At 38.9% G+C, this 23,968-nt stretch overlaps 1 protein-coding gene across 1 annotated transcript in view; it reads right to left on the bottom strand.

The window, feature by feature from the left end:
- Positions 1 to 20,158, bottom strand: part of LACC1 (laccase domain multifunctional purine nucleosidase 1) — a 46,051-nt gene extending 25,893 nt beyond the window's left edge. The window contains exons 1-2 of the mRNA XM_089668842.1: positions 20,048 to 20,158; positions 1,499 to 2,097 (exon numbers count right to left, since the gene is read on the bottom strand). Of these exons, the coding sequence (XP_089524968.1) occupies positions 1,499 to 2,090 (592 nt within the window). The 5' untranslated portion in view covers positions 2,091 to 2,097; positions 20,048 to 20,158. The remainder of the gene's footprint in view (positions 1 to 1,498; positions 2,098 to 20,047) is intronic.
- Positions 20,159 to 23,968: the final 3,810 nt, after the last annotated feature.

The following is a 23,968-nucleotide window of genomic DNA, read 5'->3' as shown; positions in this document are numbered from 1 at the left end:
ACTAGCTTAAAAAGGGATACATCTTTCAATTCGTAACAAAACAGATGCAAAGGTGTAGCTGTAAGCTGCCATTGGGGTTATTTACTAAAACTAGAGAGTACAGTATCTGGTGCAGCTCTGCATAGAAACCAAATTCCAGGTTTTATTGCCAAAGATTAATTGAACAAGCTGAAGTTAGACCCTGATTGGCTACCATACACAGCTGCACCAGATTTAATAAATCTCCTGCATTGTTTCCACTGTTCATGTGTGATGCTTGGATAGAGAAATCACTTTCATTTTCTCTACAAATCATGGTATGTTTATATAAACCTACTTGTCATGCTTATAAATGACTAATTATTGCCCAACCAGACAAGTGTTACAGAAATAGAAATGACTCTGTATTTATGAAGTCATATTGTGGTTATGAAGTTATGTAACACATGTTCAAACGTATTAAAAATGCTGCGAAAATAAAATTTAGCACTGCCATTTCCCCTGGCTGTGACTCTGGGTATAATTATGGGAAGCCTTATGCAACCAGGTAATCCTGTTCTTAATAATATTCCTGTAAGGTGCTGTTACAGGAAACAGACATAAGTGTATTTCCTTAATGTAAACTGTGTGACATGCATTGACTCATCAGCCTGGAAGATAGTTTACTTCACCTTGGTAATTAATACCATTGGATCACCAATATTTACATGGCCAGGGGCAGGGTACAGCCCCAAACATACACCAGGTTGCTGCTTGAGCCTGTACACATAGAACAAAGCTGCTAATAGAATAATTTGCACTTCACTATAGTTCCAAGTGTACTGGGAAGCAGAGGACAAGCTGTCTTTTTCATTATCTCTATCCTTAGTTTTGGTGTGCCTTATGTGGCTATGACATCTAATCCTGTTAGTTTGGCATTATGTTAAAATCTAAGTTTAGTCAAGAAAAAAAAAATCAGCACAAAAGACCTTACTCAATAATCAATCTATTGTGTAGCTTGTACTGTTGGCTCATTGAGTTGTAGAAATCTTCCTTCTCAGATCCACCCCCACCTCCTATGGGGGCTAATAAAGCTGATGGACCTGTGACAGGTGCTTAAAATGAATGAAAAGTGATCTATAATTAGAGGAAGAATGAAAGGTCCACCCATCTTATCCATTGTTAGATTATGTTTCAATAATGGAAACATCTATGAATGGAGGAGGTAGGCAGAAAAGGCAAGCATAGACCTCTCACATTTATTAAACCCTGCCACACCAAAATATTACAGCAATGGGGAGCCAGCAGCACATCAAACTGATAGTAAGTAATGTAATTTCTGATTTATTTTTTTTTGTACCGAACTTAGGCTTTAAGGTGGCCATAGGGTTAGGAAGGATGGTTAGAAAGGATGAGGAATAAAATCCTTGGTCTAAAGAGGAAGGAAGTATATATTTGCCCAGGAATCATGTCCACTCATAGAGACTATGCACCTTAATACGGTACTGCTAGATCTCATTAAATATAAGATAATATTTACCTGGAATGAGCTGTGATTTAAGAATAACTAGGTCCCCATTCAGACCGGGCAAGTTTTGAAAATATGTCTGCACGTCCTTCTTTGCAATCAGTTTATAGTCCTCATCAGAAATTCCATTGCTGGTTTCTTGGGCATTACATGGGGATGTAATGCTATCCATCTCACAGTGCATTTTATAACATTCTAGCATACATGTATAGACAGCAGTAAACACATTTTCTACATAAATATCCATTTGTATCCTCCTTTCCTGAGGCAGAATGAGGAGAATCTTGTTTATGTCTAGTGCATCAATTTCTTGTTTAATGGAATAAAGTATTGCAGCCATGTTGGAGTCTTTCACCACCTTATATCCATTTTTAAAGTTTTCAAAATGTGCTTCTGTGGCCTCAGATAATATATTTGGATTACTGTCCTTACAAGTAGGTTTCTGGTAGCACATAAAGAAGGTAAATGGAACATTTGTGCTATATCGTTTTTTGATGATACTCCATATAGGGTTCAAAGCTTTATGTTTGTCTAGGTCTATGTGATACCCTGAATCAAACAGATCTATCAGAACCACCTCTTCATTGCTGCTTTCTTCAACCATTATAGACCTGCAACAGGACAAAGATGGCAATGTTAGCGCTGGTAACATAATGCAATATATATAATACAGTTATATTCTAGTTCAACTAAAACTATAAATAAGATAGTAAGCAAGGAAATATTTCAAGGACACTGTCAGCCATAGAACGTATAGATATAGGAACCTATCATCAAATGTAATTTCACTGAATGACAACATGCGAATAAAGATACATCAATTTCAATTCTATTAAACGCTTTTTCAATCAATGCAAAGATTCATGGAACACACATTGTTCGATTCGGAAATATCCCAGTTTATGTCACCATTCCTTTACACCGAATGGTACACAAAAATGAATCAATCTAACTCTTTAGGCAGATTAAGAATTCAATAGTGATGTGTTGTTTTAATTGCATGTATTGTTGTTTCTGAATTGAGTTAAACCGCTAATTGCAATCAGCTGTTACATGTTATTTAAAGCTGTTTCTGACAAGTGAAATTCGGTAATGACTAAGCACGTCTTCCTGTGAAACAAGTTTACAGTTTTTCTGTCTAGTCTTGAAGCTGTGATGTTCTTATTATACTTTATATATATATATATCTTATTATACATATATGTGAAGATTGCAATAAAGTATTTTATCTGCTACATCGCTGTTAGTACAGCCAACCTTTGTTTCCTGGCATAGTACAGGAATATACCCCAATTAAGTATGTGTTTTTATATATATTGTCTAAATAAAATATATCAAAAAAGCAGTTTCAGTGACAATTGTCTAATAGGAATCTCCTATTTATTTTTTGCACTATAAGCAAAAACAGACCGACAATTTTGAGAAAAAAAACTAAATTTTAGACTTTTTGCTATTAAACATGTCCAGTAAAAAAATGTAAAATATCAAATTTTGTCATAAATTTACACCAAAATGTATTCTGCGACATGTCTTTGCTAAAAAAAAAAATCCCAAAACGTGTAAATTAATTGGTTTATGTGAAAGGTATAGCATTTACAAATGGTGGTATAGATAATGGGATTTTTTTTTCTACTAGTAATGGTGGCAATCACCAACTTTTAGCGGGACTGCAGTGGACATTCTGACACTGGGGTGAACTAGCTTGGTGTCACGGACATCTCCAGTGACACCAATACAGTGATCAGTGCTAAAAAAAAGCACTGACACTGTACTAATGGCACTGGGCAGGAAGGGGTTAATGTGAGGGGCGATCAAAGGGTTAACTGTGTGCTGTGTGTGTTTTACTAGGGGGCGCAGTGTGTGTTCTTCACTGTAAGCACACTGATCGAGATGGCTGTACAGAGCAGTGTGCTCGAGCTGACAGGGAGGAAGATTGTAAACAAAACAATCTTCCTCCCCGTCAATGCTTGGTAATCACTGGGCACCACCGGGTAATTAACAGCCAGGCTGCTGTTTACATTTACATTCATGGCTGCGAATGGTTGTGTGGGTAGGGCGCGCGCACTCCATACCCAGAAGTGCAAAATCACGTATATATACATGATTTTGCACACAGGTGCCACCCTGTACCAGTATATCTGCTATAGGGCAGTCCTTGTGGTTAAAGTGGAACTTTACTCGTAACACTTGATAACAAACTATTTTCTTTAGCAAGGAACATACATTCCACATTAATAATTATGCAGCCAAAATTAGAGTGTGCTGTAAATTGCCCCCAGCATTGTTCCTGTTTATTCTTGTTGGAGGCTGCCACTTTGTTGAAGCCTAAATCCCTGAGCAGCAGTTAAAGCATAATTAAACCCTCCTATCCTTTTCAGCCAAGGAAGCTGCCATCTGTTTGAACTGCAATTGCTATGGTGCTGCACATATGATCAGTGATAACACCAGCCACTTGATGGTTTGACAGTTTGGTTGAGAACACAAGCAAATGTGACAGTTCGCATTCTTGGCATGCCGGGTATGTAACTGTATTTTTTTAAATCGATGGATTTAGTTCCATTTTAATCTTTAGGGCCAATTCACACAGTTAGCGCAGCTGTAAAACGCAGATCAACGGAAGGACATCTAAAAAAGAATAATTTCCGATGTGTCCCATTCACACCATAATGCTACGTTGACCTTCCTTGCCATAAAATGCAACATGTATGCATTTTAGTTCAACGCAACTGATGTAAGGGGATGCAAACGGATGTCAACAAAATACACAGGATATTCTGTGAAAATGCAGTACTCTTTAACGTACGCTAACATGCATGTCAATGGACGCCATAATTGTATGTCCACGGACGCCAAAATGGATGTCAACAAATGTCAGCGTGCGACTAAAATGGATGGAAATGTACATCCATCTTCTATAAATTTTAGAGGAAATCAGTGTGAATTGGCCCTAAGACTGTCAGCAGATCGGCCTCTACAAATTTGGCAGTGCCTAAAAATGGAGAGCAACTGAGCATGTGCAGAGCAGGGTCAGACAATGTATTACTGGATTTTAAACAGTATAGGCACATATTTCTAATGTTTTACATAGCTATATCTGCAAAAGTCGCCAAGCTGAAGTGATCTAGCAAGACTTATTCTGATTTTCTGATTAAAGTTCCATTTTAAGGAGCCGGCACCTGCTAATAACTAGTGACTCATCCACTCATTCCTGTTGTCAGCTGGGGATTCTTGTTTTTTTAGAATGAGGTCCCCCTTAAAATGTATAACAGACTCAAAGAGCCTGGTAAGGATTGTAGGGGGGCCCCCACGCTCATTTTTTTTTCACGATGAGCTGCTTTGTTTACATTCTTCTGTCAGCCATCTGGATGAGTCACTGGTTGTTAGGATGCTGGCTGGTACTGGCTCCTTAACAACCTGCGAAAAGCCTGCAAAAATACGGCAAAACACACCAAAAATGCATGTACTTTTTGTAATTTTTGGTAAATTAACATTGAAGTCAATGGGGCCAAAATCATGTAGCAACTGCAACAAAATACCTCCAGCAACTTTTCCAAAAATGCACCATGCTGTGCTGCATTGATGTGAAGGGGGCACCATAGAGAATAATTTGATTTTCATTGTCACACGATTCAGGCCTTAAGTAGAAAAAAACACACACAAAAAAATCCAAAAAAACACTGCACACTATTGTTTTTTGCTCTGGCTACGGGTACAAACAGCAAATTATGCACATGTATGTGGTATCTTCATGCACATCAGCAGTAGAATTCTTTTGTTTTTGGTGGTGAATCATGCTTATGGCATAAAAATATAGATCAAACGTTTTTATATTAGGTCCATATATATTTTGACACAGGCACAATTTTCATACTTTTGGCTCTCTATACCACCAGAATAAATTAAAATGAAACAATCCAAATGAATTTGAAGTGCAGACTTTCAGCTTTAATTCAAGGGGTTGAACATAAATATCAAGTACAAATTTTAGGAACTGCAACCATTTGTATAGACAGTCCCTCCATTTTCAGGGGCTCAAATGTAACTGGACAAATGAATATAATCATAAACTAAATGTTTATTTTTAATATTTTATTGAGAATCCTTTACTGCAATGACTGCCTGAAGTCTGGAACCCATGGACATTAACAAAGACTGGATTTCCTCATTTCTGATGCTTTGCCAGGCTCTAACTGCAGCTGTCTTCAGTTGTTCTTTGTTTGTGGGTCTTTCTGCGTTTAGTTTTGCCTTTATCAAGTGAAACGCATGCTCAATTGGGTTGAGATCAGGTGATTGACTCGGCCAGAATATTCCACTTCTTTTCCTTCCAAAGCTCCTGGGTTGCTTTTTCAATGTGTTTTGGATCACTGTCCATCTGTACTGTGAAGCACCATTCAATTAACTTTGCTACATTTGGCTGAATCTGGGCTGACAGTATATCTCTAAACACTGCAGAATTCATCCGGCTGCTTCTGTCTCATCATCAATAAACACCAGTGACCCAGTGCCACTGGAAGCCATGCATGCCCATGCCATCACACTGCCTCCATCAGGTTTTACATATGATGTTGTATGCTTTGGATCATGAGCTGTTCCAAGCCTTCTCCACATTTTTTTATTCCCATCATTCTGGTACAGAGTATTCTTAGTTTCGTCCATACAAAGAATGCTTTTCCAGAACTGGTCTGGCTTTTTTAGATGTTTTTTGGCAAAGTCTAATCTGGTTTTTCTATCCTTTTTATGTTGTTGAGCTCACGAGTGCGTTCTTCTTTCCTCTGAATGTACCAAACTGTTGATTTGGCCACTCCTAATGTTGCTGCTATCTCTCTGATGGATTTGTTTCATTTTTGAAGTCTTACAATGGCCTGTTTCACTTGCATGGAGAGCTCCTTTGAATGCATGATGTAGGTTCACAGCAATAGACTCCAAATGCAAATACCACACTTAGATTCAACTCCAGACCTTTTACTTGCTTAATTGATGAAGAAATAACAAAGGAGTAGCCCACATCTGGCCATGAAACAGCTTTTGATTTAGTTGTCCAATTACTTTTGGTTCCTTGAAAAAGAGGGGGTGGCTACTCTTAAGAGCTGTAATTCCTAAACCCTTCCTCCAATTTGGATGTACATACCCTCAAATTAAACCTGAGAGGGTGCACTTTCAGCCAATATCCATTATATAAGCATAGCTTGAGTATGTTTTGGAAAATACCTGAAAAAAAACTAAAATTGTGCCTGTGTCCAAGTATATATGAACCTACCTGTATATGGGTTTTCGTTTACTATTTTGGACCATATTTCCTTTATTAATAAGGAAATAACATTTTCTACCAAATGAAGGTCCAAATTGTCTGGAAAAAAGCATAGCTAGACAATGGACAAAAAACTCTTGTTGTTGAACAGTTAATTACACCATTTATGTGGTATTCTTTAGCATGCTACATAGTTACATAGTTAGTCTGGCTGAAAAAAGACAAAATTCCATCTAATTCAACCATAAATTTAAAAAAAACCAAAAAAAAAGTTATAATCCTGTACCCATAGTTGATCCAGAGGAAAGCAAAAACAAACAGCAAAGCATGATCCAATTTGCTCCTGATGGGAAAAAAATTCCTTCCTGATCCCCCGAGAGGCAATCGGATATTCCCTGGATCAACTTTACCTATAAATGTTAGTATCCAGTAATATTCTGTGCATCTAAGAAAGAATCCAGGCTTTTTTTTTAAGCAATCCACTGAGCTGGCCAGAACCAACCCTTAAGGGAGTTTTTACATTTCTGTGTTTGGAGATTAAATTGCTTTTCCTACAGACATAAAGAGTGCCCCCTTGTCCTCTGTGATGATCTCAGGGTGAATAGCTCTACACCGACTTCACAATATGAACCACTGATCATATCCCCCCCTTAATCTCCTCTTCTCAAGAGAGAATAAATTCAGTTCCTCTAATCTTTCCTCATAGCTGAACTCCTCCATGCCTCGTATCAGTTTGGCTGCCCTTCTCTGTATTTTCTCCAGTTCCCCAATGTTCTTTATGTGACTTGATGCCCAAAACTGAACTTCATATTCCAGATGAGGTTTTACTAATGATTTGTACAGCGGTAATATGATATCTCTCTCTCTGGAGTCTATACCTCTTAATACAAGAGAGGATTTTGCTCACTTTAGAAACCACAGCTTGGCATTGCATGCCATTATTAAGCTTGTGATCTACCAGAAACTCCCAGATCATTCTCCACCATTGATTCCCCCAGTTGTACCCCCCTAGTATGTATGATGCATGCATATTCTTAGCCCCCAAGTGTATAACCTTGTGTATAACCTGTATAACTCACTTCTTCAGGGAAGCCTACCCCACCTCCACCTAAGAACTGCACTTGAATCACCTCCACCAGATCATCCCCCGCAGCTATCACCTTTTGTATCACCTCCCCCTTCCTTTAGGAGTCAAACTCCACGAGCAGGGCCCTCACATTCCGTCTGTACTGAAATGTATTGTAATTGTACTGTCTCCCTTATATTGTAAAGTGCTGCGCAAACTGTTGGCGTTATATAAATCCTGTATAATAATAATAATAACCTTACATTTATCAACATTAAACCTCATTTGCCACATAGTTGCCCAATTAAACAGTGCACTGAGGTTGGCTTGTAAGTTGAAGACATAAGGACGTTATTCCACTGCACAGCTTGGTGTCATCTGCAAAGACTGAAATGGTATTTTTAATCCCAGACCCTATATCGTTTATAAATATATTAAAAAGTAAGGGTCCCAACACTGAACCTTGGGGTACACCACTGACAACCCTAGACCATTCAGAGTATGAATCATTAACCACTACTCTTTGAATACGATCTTCTAGCCAGTTTTCTATCCATTTGCATACAGATTTTTCCAAGCCTGTAGACTTTACCTTACACATTAGCCGTGTGTGGGGAACTGTCAAATGCTTTTGCAAAATCCAAGTATACCACGTCCACTGCCAACCCTCTGTGCAAGGTTTTGCTCACGCCCTCATAAAAACAAATCAGATTTGTTTGCCAACTTCTGTCTTTCATGAATCCATGCTGTCTGTTGCCTAAAATATTTTTTTCCAGCAAGAACTCATTTATGTGGTCTTTTATTATGTTGAGAGTCAGAAAACACATTGGTTCTTTCCAAAAGAGGGCAAATCTGGAAGTGGCTGCAAGGGAACATGCTCTTTCCTCTTGGGTACTGGGATAACCAATTGTCACTGGGAGACCTTACCAATTCTGAGTGAATTAGATAGTCCCCAAGGTTCCTTGCTCTGTTTGGCACCATTTTAGGTTCAGGGCAAACTATGTATGCTATGGATGGACAGCTGGTCAAGATTTCCCAATGTGTTTGGAGCACCTCCCTCATCTTTTGCCACTGTGCTCCATATTGCGTAATGAGTCGCACCGGTTATTTCTCAAGCCATGGTGGGATTAATTCACCTTGTTTAGGTAAACTTGATCTCTCACGCATTGCTGCCTTCCTTTGAGCATTTCTGATTTTCTTGTGTGAATATCCTCGTTCGCATATTATCTTATGTATTTGTTTTGCTTCCTCCCGGTAGTCTGAAATCTTCGTGCAATTATGACTAATATGTAAAAATTGTCCTGTTGGAATTCCATTTTTTAAGTGTACCAGATGAAAACTATCTGCCCTTAGCTTTGTATTGGCTGCTGTTTCTTTGCAGTACGTTTTGGTGACTAAAGCATTATTCTCCACTGCTATTTTTAGATCTAGGAATGGGATCTCTTTCCCACTTAAGTTATAAGTGAGTCTGATGTTACTGGAGTTACCTTTCAAGTGATCGATAAATGACCTTAGTTCAACACTGCTACCCTTCTAGACAATTAACATATCATCGATGTACCTCCCATGAACAGTCATAATATATTGACCTCCTGTTCCTCCCAGTAGCCTAAATGTTGGCACACATACACCAGTGCCCATGGTGCACACATAGAGGTGCCTCTGATTTGTTGATAATTCACATCGGAGAAGTACTTATTATCCAATGCCAATTCAAGTAGTTCTAGGAAGAATTAATTTTATTTTTTTTTCAGTTTACTACTACATTTGTATACACTTTTGTACTTAATAAAAATCTTTTTTAAATAATTAGTTTATCTAAGCCACATCTGTCACCATTATAAACCTTCTTTTTAAACTCCGCACCTATTTGGACGTTTTTTCCATTTTCAAGGTGATTATTTGGGTTATGTTGACAGCACTGAAAGCAGTGAGCTGGCATAATCCACTCATATATATCCTGAGTGTATCCTTGTATCCTAATAAACACTACAGTTGTTCCCAAAAAGCAGAATATCATGAGGAAGAGCAAAGCTATCTTCTCATCTCTTGGTTCCTCTATATATTATCGTGTCAAATTAAAACAAAGCATATGAACAGAAAAAAGGGAAGTACACTACAGCTAGCTACACGTGAGGAAATGTTATGAGTTATATTCTCAGACACAAGAACCACAATAGGAACTTCCAAAAATTCCATCCAAAGTTGCCACAGCAGCACACTAAGACACGCAATAAAGGAAAATCTACATTTTTTCCTGATCGTAATTTCCAGTCTTGCCAGACAAACAGGTAATTTACCTGCATGTTCTGTCTACTTTTGAAAAGACTTTTTTGCATACTAGAAATTAGTGAAGATCTACACGAAACACATTTTTCTAGAAAAACTGACCATGCAACATTCCTCAGTGCAATTTATGAAAAAGATTTTCTCTCTTTTACAGTCTTAAAATATTAGGATATGGGAATTCTTCTGCTTTACAGCACATCACAGTGAGTGATTAGGCTAAGCAGAGACAACTGGGCCTTAATATATGTATATATATATATATATATACACACAGTATATACTTGTAAAGCCAAACCAAAGCATTATTTTAGTTTTATGTAGAAGGGGAAAGTTTACAAACTCCATCAGATTTTTATTTCTGCCTGGGTCCCATTGGAGAAATGTACCCTCATTTCCTGTCCCATTGACAGTCTCAAGAGGAAAGTGAGTGATGGTAAAGCTGGCTGATGGGAGACAAATACAGCAATACAAATCTGATAACCCTTCACTTCACAAAATTTGTAAAAAGGTACCTGGCTGCCATCAGTGAAATAGGCTTTACTTAGCCATGCGGGGGATGGCAAAAATGTGTGTTTGAGCTGAGTTTCTGCTGCCCACCAACTGCCCCTCCTTAAGCTGCAGTAGGCAATGGATGGGGATGTTTACATGCTGTGGCCATGATGCTTCCCACCCACGGCAAAGTTCACCTAGCACGTTGTGATCATCAGGCGGCAAGCTCACCGAACGCTGCACACTCAAGTGAATAGAGAAGCGCCACAAACACCCCACAGATGCGAGCAATGAACGTGGTTGCCAGCAAAAATGGGGTTAAAACAGGTGGTGAGGAGACATTGCATTGATTCCTCTTGTCAGTAGCCTCTGGAATGTGATACAAATGTGGAACGTGCTTCAAAGGCAAGGGGGATTTAGACGCATGTCTAAATCTACCCTTAAAATGTACCTAAACTAAAAAATATCATATATTCTAGTTTACCAGTTCTTAGATGTGGTGGCTGCATTTGTTTCCTGTTTTCACTTTATTTTTACCAGGTACTCATACATATAACACACTTCAAGTACATTCATGTCTACACTAATTTCTCCTCTGTATCCATGGAGGTAGCTATGGTTGTCATACATGCTAAACTTCAAACATGTCTGCTTTTGTTTTCTTTCCATTTAATGGTGGGTTGATGGGATTAGCAGTTTACAAAAGAAAGATTAGTTTGCTTTTAATGTCTTACAGGAAGTGACAAGAACATGGCACTTCTGGCAAGATCAACAGGTGTTTTCTGTACTTCTAGAAAATGTTCTTAGCCTGATAAATGAAATCTAATGCAGTCACATCAAAAGACTGAAAAGCTGCAGTATGTTAAAAAAACTTTTGAGGTGTAGATATGCTTTAAATACTATCACATTGCATATAGATATACACTATACATACTGAGGCGTGTCATGGATGGAGAAAACATCTGCAAACTAATACATGAGGAGAAAATAGTAAAAAAAGGACCTCTGCCCCAATCCACAGTCAGTTGCCTCTATGCCTCCTCTCTGCCTCTTCACCAGCCATTCTATAATTAGGCCCTTTTCTGTATCATCTCCAAATGGAACCCAATTAGATGATGTTCTAACTCTGTCACTCATCCACCCATATGTAGACCTAACTTATTCTCCAAGTAAACCATGATTAGTTCATGCTCAGCCTACTCTATCCTCCATCCAGGGGCAGGTCCCACTGTCTTCCCTGTATTTCCCCAATACGTGTCCATCTTATCATCTTCTCCCCTGATCTCCCCGGTTCCACTTTCACTTCTTCCTTGGTCATTTTACAGTCTGCCTTCTCTCTCACATCCATGATCAATTTTTTTTATGAAATGTAAATATAATGGTAATAAATTCAAAAATAACCTCTTTTCATTTTTGTTTAGATTCTGAAATGTCAGAACATACGGTATATCGTTTCTGGGAATCCTTTGCAGATCTTCAGGTCTAGAAGGGGCATATAAAAATAACAAAACTACTTCAGACATTTAGGATGCAAAATGGTGGTGGTGTTGGGGGAGAGTTATGTTGGGGGAATCATTTAATACCTAGACAATTTAGCAGCATCAGCATATACCAGTTAACTTGGCAATGGAGTTTATTGTAACAGAAATAGAGGTTGTTAACCTAGCAAAGTTCACTCTTGCTCTTCAGATAGCACTGCAAAGTGTCTGCAGCAATTAAATAAAAAACTTCCCTGTGCCTCACTTGTTTACTGGGGCACCAGGGACAGAAAGAAGACTATGACCCAAACGTCATCAAAATAGTCCCCTTACTATCTCCCCCCCACCACCCTTCCGCTGCAAATCGGGGATTACTACAGTCTCCGGGGCCCCCTGCTAAATTGGCAGGGTCAGGCTTGATACAGGAGGTCGGTGCTACACCCTTGGCAACCATGAGCGCTTACCCCCAAAGGAGTCGCTGTTTCCTCAGGTCTCCTGTTCCCAGAGCCTGTGAATCTACAAGCAGCACCACACACCTTGACACACCCAGATTGAAGGGGATGTCTATAGCGACAATATATCTTATTATATATCATATGCATATTGTATATATATATATATATATATATATATATACACATCAACCAGAGAAATGTAAATAACAAAATAACAACTACTCTTCAAACATATAGAATAGTAGCAAGGGATATACAATATACAGTACCGTACAGTTAGTAGTAAGCCGGCGGTCCAGAGGATGACCCCTAAACTCTATACTAAGGATGGCCAATAGGGACAATGTTACAATAACAGTCTATATTGTCTGGCCAGCAAATTGGGGCCCAAATCCAGCTCTGGAGCGCTCAAGATACGTTCCTTCTAACCTGGGTGTATCCCATAAGTTTCTTCTAATCCTGCACTGTATCCCATACCGTTTCTCTTTAATGGGTTGCAATAGGGTTTGGCCAGTGGCCTCTCACCAACTCCTGGGGTGATAGCTTGTCTATCATTTTTCTCCATTGGTGGCTCAGTGAAGTCAGAGGCATTCTCCCCAACGATCCGGCTTCAGCACTGGTCAGCGATATTGGCCTTCTCATGTACCAGGAGATATCAGCTACTTCACCTCACTGCATCCCTGATGCAATAGCAAAGCGTTCAGCTAACAGTTTGCATCACAGTCTTTCTCCCACAATGTCCTCAGCCCTCAAGCCCGGGAACAGACCTTTCTTTTCCACTCCACAAAGCTCTAACAATGCTGGGATATGTAGGCCTTCCTCCAATCTGAAAACAAAGGCTCAGTCTGCCTGGGAACTACATCTCCCACAAATCATAGTTGCTCCCAGCAAGCTCTGTCCTTCCCACAAACCTGAGCAGCCCATATCTTATGGCACAGGTAAGAGGCAAAGCTTCTAAACAGGATACAAACTTTTTAAACTACTGCAAACTTGGCTACACCAGGATAAGAGGGTGACACATACCATACATGCCTGGGCACTGAAACAGGTATAAATTCATTTTTTTAATAAATGAACAGAAATTATGAAATAGACCTAGCAACACTACCAAATGTTATGATTTATCTTTTGCAGGTTTTTCTACAGAATAGCAAGTAGCAAAGCAAAGTAAGCTGTTATACCCTCAGCAGATTGATTATACAAATTTAAAGCAGTGTTACTTCCTGGTGATATTAGGATTGCATTTCTTTATTAACAACAGTAAAATAATCATACTTCACTTTGTAAAGAATACCCAATCAGGTACAAGGAGCATTAAACAAACAGCATATTTGCTTGCGTATGATTGGATATTAGAAATCAGCAAAGCTTCACCACATTCACTAAGCTCCTGGGACAATGAGTGTAACTGCATTTGCAAAGCGCACATTCTATTTTAGTAGATCAGCCACAGTGCTCAAGTATATCAAATGGGAGGTCCAGCACTGAACTAGCACTGAAAGCTGCATTGTGGAAGGACGGAGAAGTGTTAAGTGTTCCCCATTACAGGCAGACTAGCAGTAGATCAGAGCAGGTGGGAACCAAAGTTCTGGCCTTTCCTGTAAAACAAGCCTGTTACTTTGTCTAGTATGAGCAAAGTACAAGCACACTTTAAAATGTATCTAACCTCAAAAACAAAAATGTAATTGATTGCAGCTTGCCAGTCCTTAGATGTGGTGGTTGCATTAGTTTACTTTTTTTTGGCTGATTGTCAATAATTTTTAACAGATGATCTGGCCATTAACACACTTTCTGTCCTTGGGTGGCTACATTTATTCCTGCTCTGGCAGTGTAGCCACCTTTGGACAGCAGCATTGTCAACCTGTTGAGATGGTAGATATAGTGGGATATGGTGGAGTGTTTAACTATTGCATCAGTGTGGTCTACCATGGTACCATCCTGTAAATGTAGCAAAACAGAATCATTGTAGGAAGTGGTAATTTAAATATACCACTGGCATCGACAAGGTGCAGAAGACAGAAGTTGTATATATAAAAACATGTAATTTTGCATTCCAAAATGTCATTAAAATATCAGATAATCATATATAAATATATATATATATATATATATATATATATTATACAGTATATAATATAACATATTTTTTATACATTATATATTGTTTAATATATTGTTTATATATGATTATCTGCTATTTTAATGAAATTTTGGAACAAAAATTACGTTTTTATATATGCAACTTTTGTCTTCTGTACCTTGTGGATGCCAGTGGTATATTTAAAGTCCCACTTTCTACAATGATTTTGTGAAGATGGTAGTGTTCCGTGGACTAGTAGCTTTAAGATGGTTAGATTTTAATTTGTGAATTTTGTTTCAAGAATATTCGTTTGTTTTTCTAATCGTTAGTGGGGTCAAACTGATGTTCGTTTTCATCAGTAGGGGTAGGAAGGAAAACGTTTCTCAATCAAATAAATTTTCGGCCAGTGTATGTGGTTATCATTCAGAAATTACTTTCATTTTAAAATTGTATGTTAAAAGCAAAAGACATTTTGTCCATTCATCGAAAGTGCAAAGCATTTTCATACGACTTTTCTTACGAATATTCTCGCTTTAGATGGACTTTACATAAGTGACTAATAGGTAGGAATGAGGCAAATATACCTACATACAATGGATACTGAATGTTAAAAATCATTTCCGGTCATTTTTTAGGCTAATATGCAATGGATTGTCAAATAAATGGAATGCTGGGCTGGGCACTGTTCTAGGGAACATGTATCAAAGTAAAAAATATTGTTAAAAAATTTAGTTTGGCAAGAAGCAGTGATTTAATAATGCTTCAAGTGAATCATTAACAAGGAAAAAATGTTTTGAATAACATGCCATAATCTGCCTGTGAAGTGGTGCATCTGCATGATGTATATAACCTACTACAGCTGATGTATATAACCTACTACAGCTAACATTAACAAAGAAAACCAATGCCTTTTAAACCATTGGCAATTGACAGCTTCAGTTGCTTACTTCTATATGTAAACAAAGTAGCTGGGAATTCCCATAATCTATACCGACCCTTACCCTTGATAGGGGTCTGATATACATGTTAAAAAAAACACCTCTAAGAATACATACCAGACCCTTTTAATTGTAATCCAATTCTTGATGGTGGATTGGTATGGATATCAAGGTGAAACCCATGGAAAAACAGAAAAGCATGGGGTCTCCACCAAAATCGGCTTTGGTACAGATTTTAAAGCCCAACTGTGGGGAGTGATAGTGCAAGGCTCTGCCACTGTGTAAAAGTAGGCAAAAATGACATAGGGTTCTCACAAATGCAGAGTGAGGGGTTCCAGAGTGTCTGTACTGAGCAGAAAACGTTTGTGTTACAGCTTTCTCCTGGTTTTGTAATTCTTGGATTGGGGCCTGGAGTACAGAAGCTTCAAAGAGTATTGAGAAAGTTGAGCATCAGCACTGGAAAATATCCCCATTATTCCAATTCTGGGGACAATCCCAAATTTGGGGTTTTCTTTTTCTTTCACTTTTTTGAATGGTAAACATGAAAACAGAGAGGGTGAATCTTCCTAACAGGAGCACAGACAACAATTAAAACTTCACAGGTGTGCTAATACCTCTCCACTCTATTCAATGTTATACTTAAAGTTATACTTTAAGGATGAACGCAATGTGATTATCAAGACAAAATGCTTGGGGTCCCCCCAAAAATCCACACCAGACCCATATTGGAGCATGCAGACTGGCAGGCCAGGAAAAATGGGAATGACCATGCAGCCCCCAAACAATACCAGGCCACATGGACAAGGGTATCTTCCACACCTTGCCAGGTGTTTGTGGGGGTCTGAAGGAGATGGGCTTTGCGGAATCTGGAAGCCCCTTTACCAAAAAGGCGTACCCAGATACCACTCCCCTCGTTTGAATGAGAAGAGGGTACCTATTACATTGTACAAAAAAGTAAACAGTAAATAAAAATGTCCTAAGATGTACATGCATTGTCAAGCATGTCATCCAACAATTCAGATCCATGTCAATAATGATAAAAGGCTGCTTGTCCACACATGAAAGTTCAGAAAGACGATAGCTGATATAAACAAAGGAGCTAGTTCTCCATATTGATGTAATTGACCAAATATATAAATGACCATCAACATGGGGACTAGGTGCTTTGCCAGTTATTATTATTATACAGGATTTATATAGCACCAACAGTTTGCTCAGCGCTTTACAATAGAACGGGAGACAATACAGCAACAATACAGTTCAATACAAGAGGGAATGGAGGGCCCTGCTCCTTGGAGCTTACAATCTAGGAGGGAGGGGCTAGTGGTACAAAAGGTAGTAACTGTGGGGGATGGACTGGTTGAAAGAGTAGAAGATTCCATTATTAGCTGAGGGCAGAATAGGCTTCCCTGAAGAGATAGGTTTTCAGAGATCGCCTAAAAGTGAGCAGAGTAGGCGATAGTTTGATAAATTGGGGTAGAGAGTTCCAGAGGATGGGGGAAGCTCTGGAAAAGTCCTGGAGACGAACATGGGAGGAGAAGACAAGGGAGCTAGAGAGCAGGAGGTCTTGCGAAGCGCGGAGAGTACAGCTTGGGTGATATTTAGAGACAAGATCGTTGATGTAATTTCAGAGTTATAAATGGCTTTATACGTTATTGTTAATGTTTTGAATTTTATCCGTTGGGCAATGGGAAGCCAGTGGAGGGATTGGCAGAGAGGGGTGGCAGATACAGAACGGTTAGTAAGGTGGATAAGTCTGGCAGCAGCATTCATGATAGACTGAAGAGGGGATAGCCTGCGATTCGGTAGGCCAATGGGAGTTGTAATAGTCAAGGAGAGATATAACAAGGGAGTGAATAAGTTGCTTAGTGGTTTCCGAGGTTAGGAACGGGCATATCTTGGAGATGTTGTGGAGGTGAAGTCTACAAGATTTGGACAGTGATTGGATTTTGGGGTGAAAGGACAGATGGGAGTCTAGGATTACACCTAGTACCCTGGCATGAGGGGAGGGACTGATGATTGTGTTATTGATCTTGATGGAGAAGTCAGGGGAGGGGGCACGGGCTGGAGGGAATACTAAGAGCTCAGTTTTGGAAAGATTGAGTTTGAGGAAGTGGAGTGACATCCATGCCGATATGTCGTTTAGTAGGTTAGTAATGCGAGAGGAGACTGAAGGGGTGAGGTGAGGGGTAGAAAGATAGATTTGTGTGTTATCAGCATAGAGATGGTACTTAAAGCCATGGGAGTTTATCAAGTGACCAAGGGAGGAAGTGTAGATGGAGAAGAGAAAGGGTCCAAGGACAGAACCTTGAGGGACCCCTACAGAAAAAGGGAGTGAAGAGGAGGAGGCAGCGTTATAAGTGACGCTGAAGGAGCGCTGCGATAGGTAGGAGGAGAACCAGGAGAGAGCAGAGTCTCTGAGACCAAGAGAGTGGAGTTTTTTGAGGAGGAGGGGGTGGTCAACCATGTCAAAAGCCGCAGAAAGGTCAAGTAGGGAGAGTACGGAGTAGTGGCCATTGGTTTTAGCTGTTAGTAGATCATTAGCGAGTTTTAGTAGGGCAGTTTCACTGGAGTGTAGTGAGCAAAAGCCAGACTGTAAAGGGTCAAGAAGGTTGTTGTCGGTGAGGTGGGAACTCAGGCGATTGTAGACTAAGCGTTCTAGGAGTTTAGAGGTAAATGGCAGCAGGGAGATGGGTCTTAAGTAGGGAAAGATTGAAGATGTGAGCGAGGGAGCATAGCATGGAAGAAGAGGGTGACCGTAGTAGTTGTGAGGGCACAGGATCCATGGGGCAGGTAGTGAGATGGGCTTCTAAGAAAAGCTTAGTGACCTCTTCGGTAGTAGCAAGGTCAAAAGAGGAAAGTGTTGAGGGAGGTTTAGTATAAGGTATGCTAAGTGGGATGGATGTCTGTGCAGTGGCGATGCCCCTACGAATTGCATCAATCTTGTTTTTGAAATGATTTGCAATCTCGTGAGCAGTGAGAAAGGTACTGGGTGGAGGTGGAGAAAGTAGAGAGTTAAAAGTAGAGAAGAGACGACGAGGACTGGATGACAAGGTATTAATAAGAGGGCAGTTGAGGGCATGTAGCCTGGTATGATTTCAGGGTGCTGCACGCTCATCCCTTCCCACCCTTTCCTTGCCAGCACACTGGTTAATGGTATGGTGTCGGGGGGATGGGGGTGGGGTGGGGGTGGACCAAAACTGGGAGCTTATCCCTAGTGACTAAAAATTTAAAGACTATTCCCAGCTAACACTTTTTAATCAGTTACAGCAAAAATTGTTTGCTCTTATGGTTTAACATTTAATCATAAGAATAAAAGCTGACCACTGTAAGCACCCCTGTCAGTGGTAAATGGCTTGTCTCTACCCTCTAACTTCCACTTTTGCCGGACAGCTTCTTCTGTTAAACAAAGTTGAGATATAATAAACTTACTGGCAGAATCAACAGGAAATGTTAGAGAGGACTTGGAAAAATAATGTTAACATTGGCATTTTCGTGTGGCAAATCCAGGTGGTTGAGGTGGATTTTTATTGCACCTCAGCCACCTCCCAAAAAAAATGGCAAAGGTCGCCGAACGCCCCTGTCCGCATTGTTGCAGGTGCGATACTGTGATTTGTGTCATGCCAAAAATGTGGGGCACGTTGTGTTTGACAGGTGATCCTTCCTGCCAACACACCCTGTAACAGTGATTAGTGCTACACTGTCACCTTATTCACTAGATGCGACTGTTGCATATTGAAGAGAGAGAAATCCCTCTCCAAACAGGCATGCAGGAGGCAGCATAGCACCTCCTGATCACTTGCTAACAGTAGGTCAGCTATTAGTGAAAAAGCCATCAACCACAGATCGTAAGTCAGCGGCTATGCCCACGTAAAAATGGGCCTAAAAGCAAAAAACATTTTTGGCAAATACTCTCCTCGCCTCTGACGATTTGAAGTCTCTCCCCAGTGCTAGCATCTTCTCCTCATCTCCCCCGTGCCTGGTCTTTGGCTGTCTTGATTGGCTGGCGCAGGATGACGCAACTCCTGTACATGTGCAGTAGTTCATTCATCCCGGCACCCAAACACTATACCGAGAATGCAACCTGGGCAGCGTATGCGCAGCTCATTGTGCATATCAAAGGTGCCTTTAATTTGTTGTAGAAGAGATAAAACATGTTTCCTCTACAATAAAGATCTGGCCTGTTCACAATTGTTTTTTTCACTGGTTTATTTCCACTTTAATGCTAGTTACAGACTGTACCATATATGTCATTTTTTTATTTTATCCACAATTACACTTTAAGCATTAACATGTTTATAAATAGGGAATTATTCTTGTAAAAAAATGATCTGAGCAGTCTAGAAAAAGCATTTAAACTGTGATTTAGAACTATTATCAGAGTACAAGGGCTCTGTTTCTAAGCATGATTCACTATTGCATTACACTCTGATATTCCAATCTCAGCAGTAATAGGAAAGAATTCAGTGATTGTGCAACACGTAAGCCCACAAACAAGTAATGAAATATGTTACTTACTGTTTTATATGCAGGTCCTGGTCTTGTCACTGTGACCGGTTAACAAATGCAGATTTTACTTCCTTTAAATACCAGCAATGTAAATGACACACATTGTACGTAGAACTCTCCACCTTCTTCTGTCCCACAATTCTACTGGCTGCCTGAGGTCTGCTTAGTAATAAGTGCTGGTTCAGGTTTTCTCAGGGTTTTCTTTTCCGCCAAATAATGTCTAAAGGTTTCCTTGATTTCTTCCTGTTACACAAAAGGTAGTACAATGTGAATGTTGTAAAAGCCACTATGGAAAATCCAAATCATATCAGAATGACATTTGTGATTTATTTGTTAGTATATCAGAGGGAGGAAGTTATACAGAATAAAATTCTGAAAATAGTGTTAAATAAATATGACAAATATCTTGTACATTAGTAGAACTAATATGACATGCTAAAGAAGATTATGTCAGCATTGTGCGGTCACAATTTTTATAATGAAATCACAACAAATTAAAGATATTATAGAGTTATATAAACTGGATATCCACGTTTTCGGTACTCCCAAGTTACAGATGTAGAAATGTCTATGTATACATACTACAGCTGAGACTGTAGACTGCATACAGTGGTGTACGCTGAAAAGGTACTGAATGCAGTACCTTTTTCCAGTGAGCAGGCTGTGATGGAAACAACGGCATCTCAATGCTACTGTGCAAAAAGAGCATTCACTTTGACATTCCAGCAAAGCTCAGACAAAAAAAGAGAAGGGATCAGCGTATCAGCACTGTTCATACCAACGCACACCAGTCGCACTGCAACTCCAGGCACATACAAAAGTCACAAATAAATGCCATTTTGTAATCATTAATGCATCAGTAAAGGTATTTTTCAAATGCAAGCAGTGTCAGTACTTGAATTTTTCATCCTCTTGTAGTCCCTTTGAGCTGAAGTGAGAGAGTACTAGAAGCCAATCAGTTCATGTGCTGACAAGAAGCATACTGATAGAAAGAGAAAGCAGAGAGGCAGGGAGATGAGCTTATTAACGTGCTGCTTATTATTTCGCTGGCCAATAACAGGCTGGGGCAGGTAAGAATGACCTGGGCTCAGAGGAATGGGTTGGATGATGCTGGCCATCAAACTGAGGATAACTAGTGGCAGAAAAAGAGTACTGCATGGAGAAACATCTGGATTGAATGCAAATGATGGATATTGCAAAAAAAAAGCAATATTTTAATGGGCTATAAGTTTTAATTGTGTTATTTTTTTATGGAATTCTGCTTCAAACATTGATACAAGAGAGGATAAGGCAATAGCATGTATTATAAAAAAGTGTTTAACATAAAAGTGTAAATTATGGAAATCTCTGCTTTTTTGAGGCCACCTTCATTTCTGAGCCCAGAGCTAAAATTAGCTATAGAATCCCAGACCAGATGGGACAGAGTTAACTAAAATACCAAGAAACTCATATAAACATTATTCAAATTAAATATTGAAATTGTGTAGCGCTGTCAATCAATGTGTACAAAAAATATAAATAAATATTATAGATATTAATCAATTCATAAATGAATAAAAATAATTAATGTGCATTCATTAATAATGTGAAGAACTACTGTGGTGACATCATCAAACCCACTAGAGTGACTGATGGAGCTTTTGTGAAACACTGTATATTGCTATTTCTATACTGGTGTTTTTAGCTATTGCACTATGGGTGATTCTCATTCCTCTTTTATATGATATTATGCGATTGCTTAACTGCTTGGATTTTCCTGGTGTGACATGACCAGCGCTGTGGAAGGTGCATTAGCAGATCTTCAGGAGTGGCCATGTACTTGATTTTCCGGACACCCCTTACTTTTTAACTTTGTGATGGAATGAGACATGTGAATACCTCATGTTCCAAGAATATTTTCTTATGCTTGAAGCCGATTTAGTGGATAGATTTTTGATTCCTTTTGGCCTACTGCACCATAATCTGTTTCCATAGAAGCCATGGTTTTCAAGCTATATTTGTGTTATCCACCAGCAGTTCTGGATGTACAGTTGCCCAAGGGGAATAAAGGGATAATTTGCATAGCTCTGTCAACTTTCTCAAAATAAGGAACAATGCCCTTTATTTATACGATATGTAATGGAATTAGACATAATAGGTTCTGTTGTAGGAAGGCTCTAATGTCCTCAGCATGAATAAATAAAACCCTAGTAGTCCCCTCTAAATTATAATCCTACTGGTTATCTGTCAAGGACCATTGTATTAAAAACTTTGCACTTCAGAAGTTGAGGTGGTCTTAGAGAAACTGATATCTCCCAAATAATGTCTATTCATCTTTTGTAATATGGTTAGATGAATGTACATAAAGTACAAATTCCACCAAAAACATGCAGGTTATGCTTTGCAGGCCACTTGACCTTTCGCTAAATTCCTTTGTAATATTCTCTGATCTCATCTCGCTCATGGCCATTCTTTAAGCAGCTCTGTGCAGTCTAAATATTGTAGCCTATATAGAAATCTTTCAGCTTTAAATAACAAATAGAAATGAGAAAAAAAAGAATGTTGAATAAAGTATAACTGTAGTATAATTTATTTTAGTGACTACTTTTTTCAGAACTGGGCTTTCCCCAAAACACTGAATGAAAACTTCCCCAGTCTGGTTGCTATATGCAAAGCTTTAATTTTGTAATTTTGTGAAACATAAACCTTTAAATGGCGTGTTTTTCAGCCTGTTAGTGGTCACTTTATTTTCAGAGTTCAGGTTTTTAACTAGGATGTTAACCCTAGTCCTCTACTTGGCCTTTTAACTCCTAGTCCCCATAGTCCCATCCTTGCTGACAATAAATCTAACCTTGTCTAAACCTTGCTATATCTGTGACAATAAAGATTGAAAAAAGGAAAGAAAAAAATAAAAGCCACATTTTAAACGTATTTAGTAAAATCTAGCAATGCTAATTGATTGGCAATAGACATTATATTTTCAATTACTAAGTAGCAAAAATACCTTTAATAAAAGGCAAGTAATATACATAGGATGTGCTTAGAGCTACTTCAATAGACTAACCAAGGGAGATAATGTTTCAGAAAAAAAAAAGATTTTAACAAATAATAAGAACACATTGAAGTTAACAATGTAAATATTAGGGTGGTGAATGTCGAATGGTAGATGTTGAGTATACAGATGTCTCCAGATGCTAAGCGCAGAAAACAAAACAGAACATTGCCTGGTGCTAAAATTGAATAACTGCAGCACAAGCCACCATTTAGGTTAACACCCACTCTCCTCATACAAAATAAAGATTGCTCCCATGCAACCACCCAGCATGAATGTGGACAGTGAAAATTGTGCAGAGGAACATGATGTCACTTTCAAGGTCTTCTTACCGTAAAAGAAGAGGAAGAAAAATACAGTGTTTCCTACTATGATTTAAAGGAAAAGACAGAGATATTTACAACACACACATAGGCATGTCCAAAGAGGGGAGCAGACAGTTTAGAGCCATTACTAAAACCCCACCAATAATGTACACCAAAAGGAAACACAATTTTGTAACAAATCCTATACCAGAGTGTAAAGTATACCTGACCCTATTGAAAGGTTTGCAACAGACCTGAACCTCTAACATGGTAAAAGGATTTGTGACAAAATTGTATTTGGGACCCCCAGAACATGCAGAGACCCTGTAGAATAAAAAGATAGTAGTTGCAGTTTATTATGTTGCACCTTTTTGTATACTTTCAGGACAAAATGTAATATAATGAATTTTAGCACACACAAACACTATACCCATTTTTGGTAATATATAAATGATAGGGTTGCATCAAGTAAATGGATACCAAACATTCCAAGTATTAAATGTGCTTGTGTCCCATAATTGCAAAAACCAATGGTACCCAAAAATCTTCATAAGCAATGCTCTAAAGCGGTAGTAAACTTGTTTCCTAAAAATA

Source organism: Staurois parvus, unplaced genomic scaffold (genome assembly GCF_062004578.1).
Source record: "Staurois parvus isolate SC_StPar_1 unplaced genomic scaffold, SC_StPar_1.0 ptg000064l, whole genome shotgun sequence".
Taxonomy (NCBI): Eukaryota; Metazoa; Chordata; class Amphibia; order Anura; family Ranidae; genus Staurois; species Staurois parvus.
This window is presented reverse-complemented; position numbering and strand designations above follow the sequence as displayed.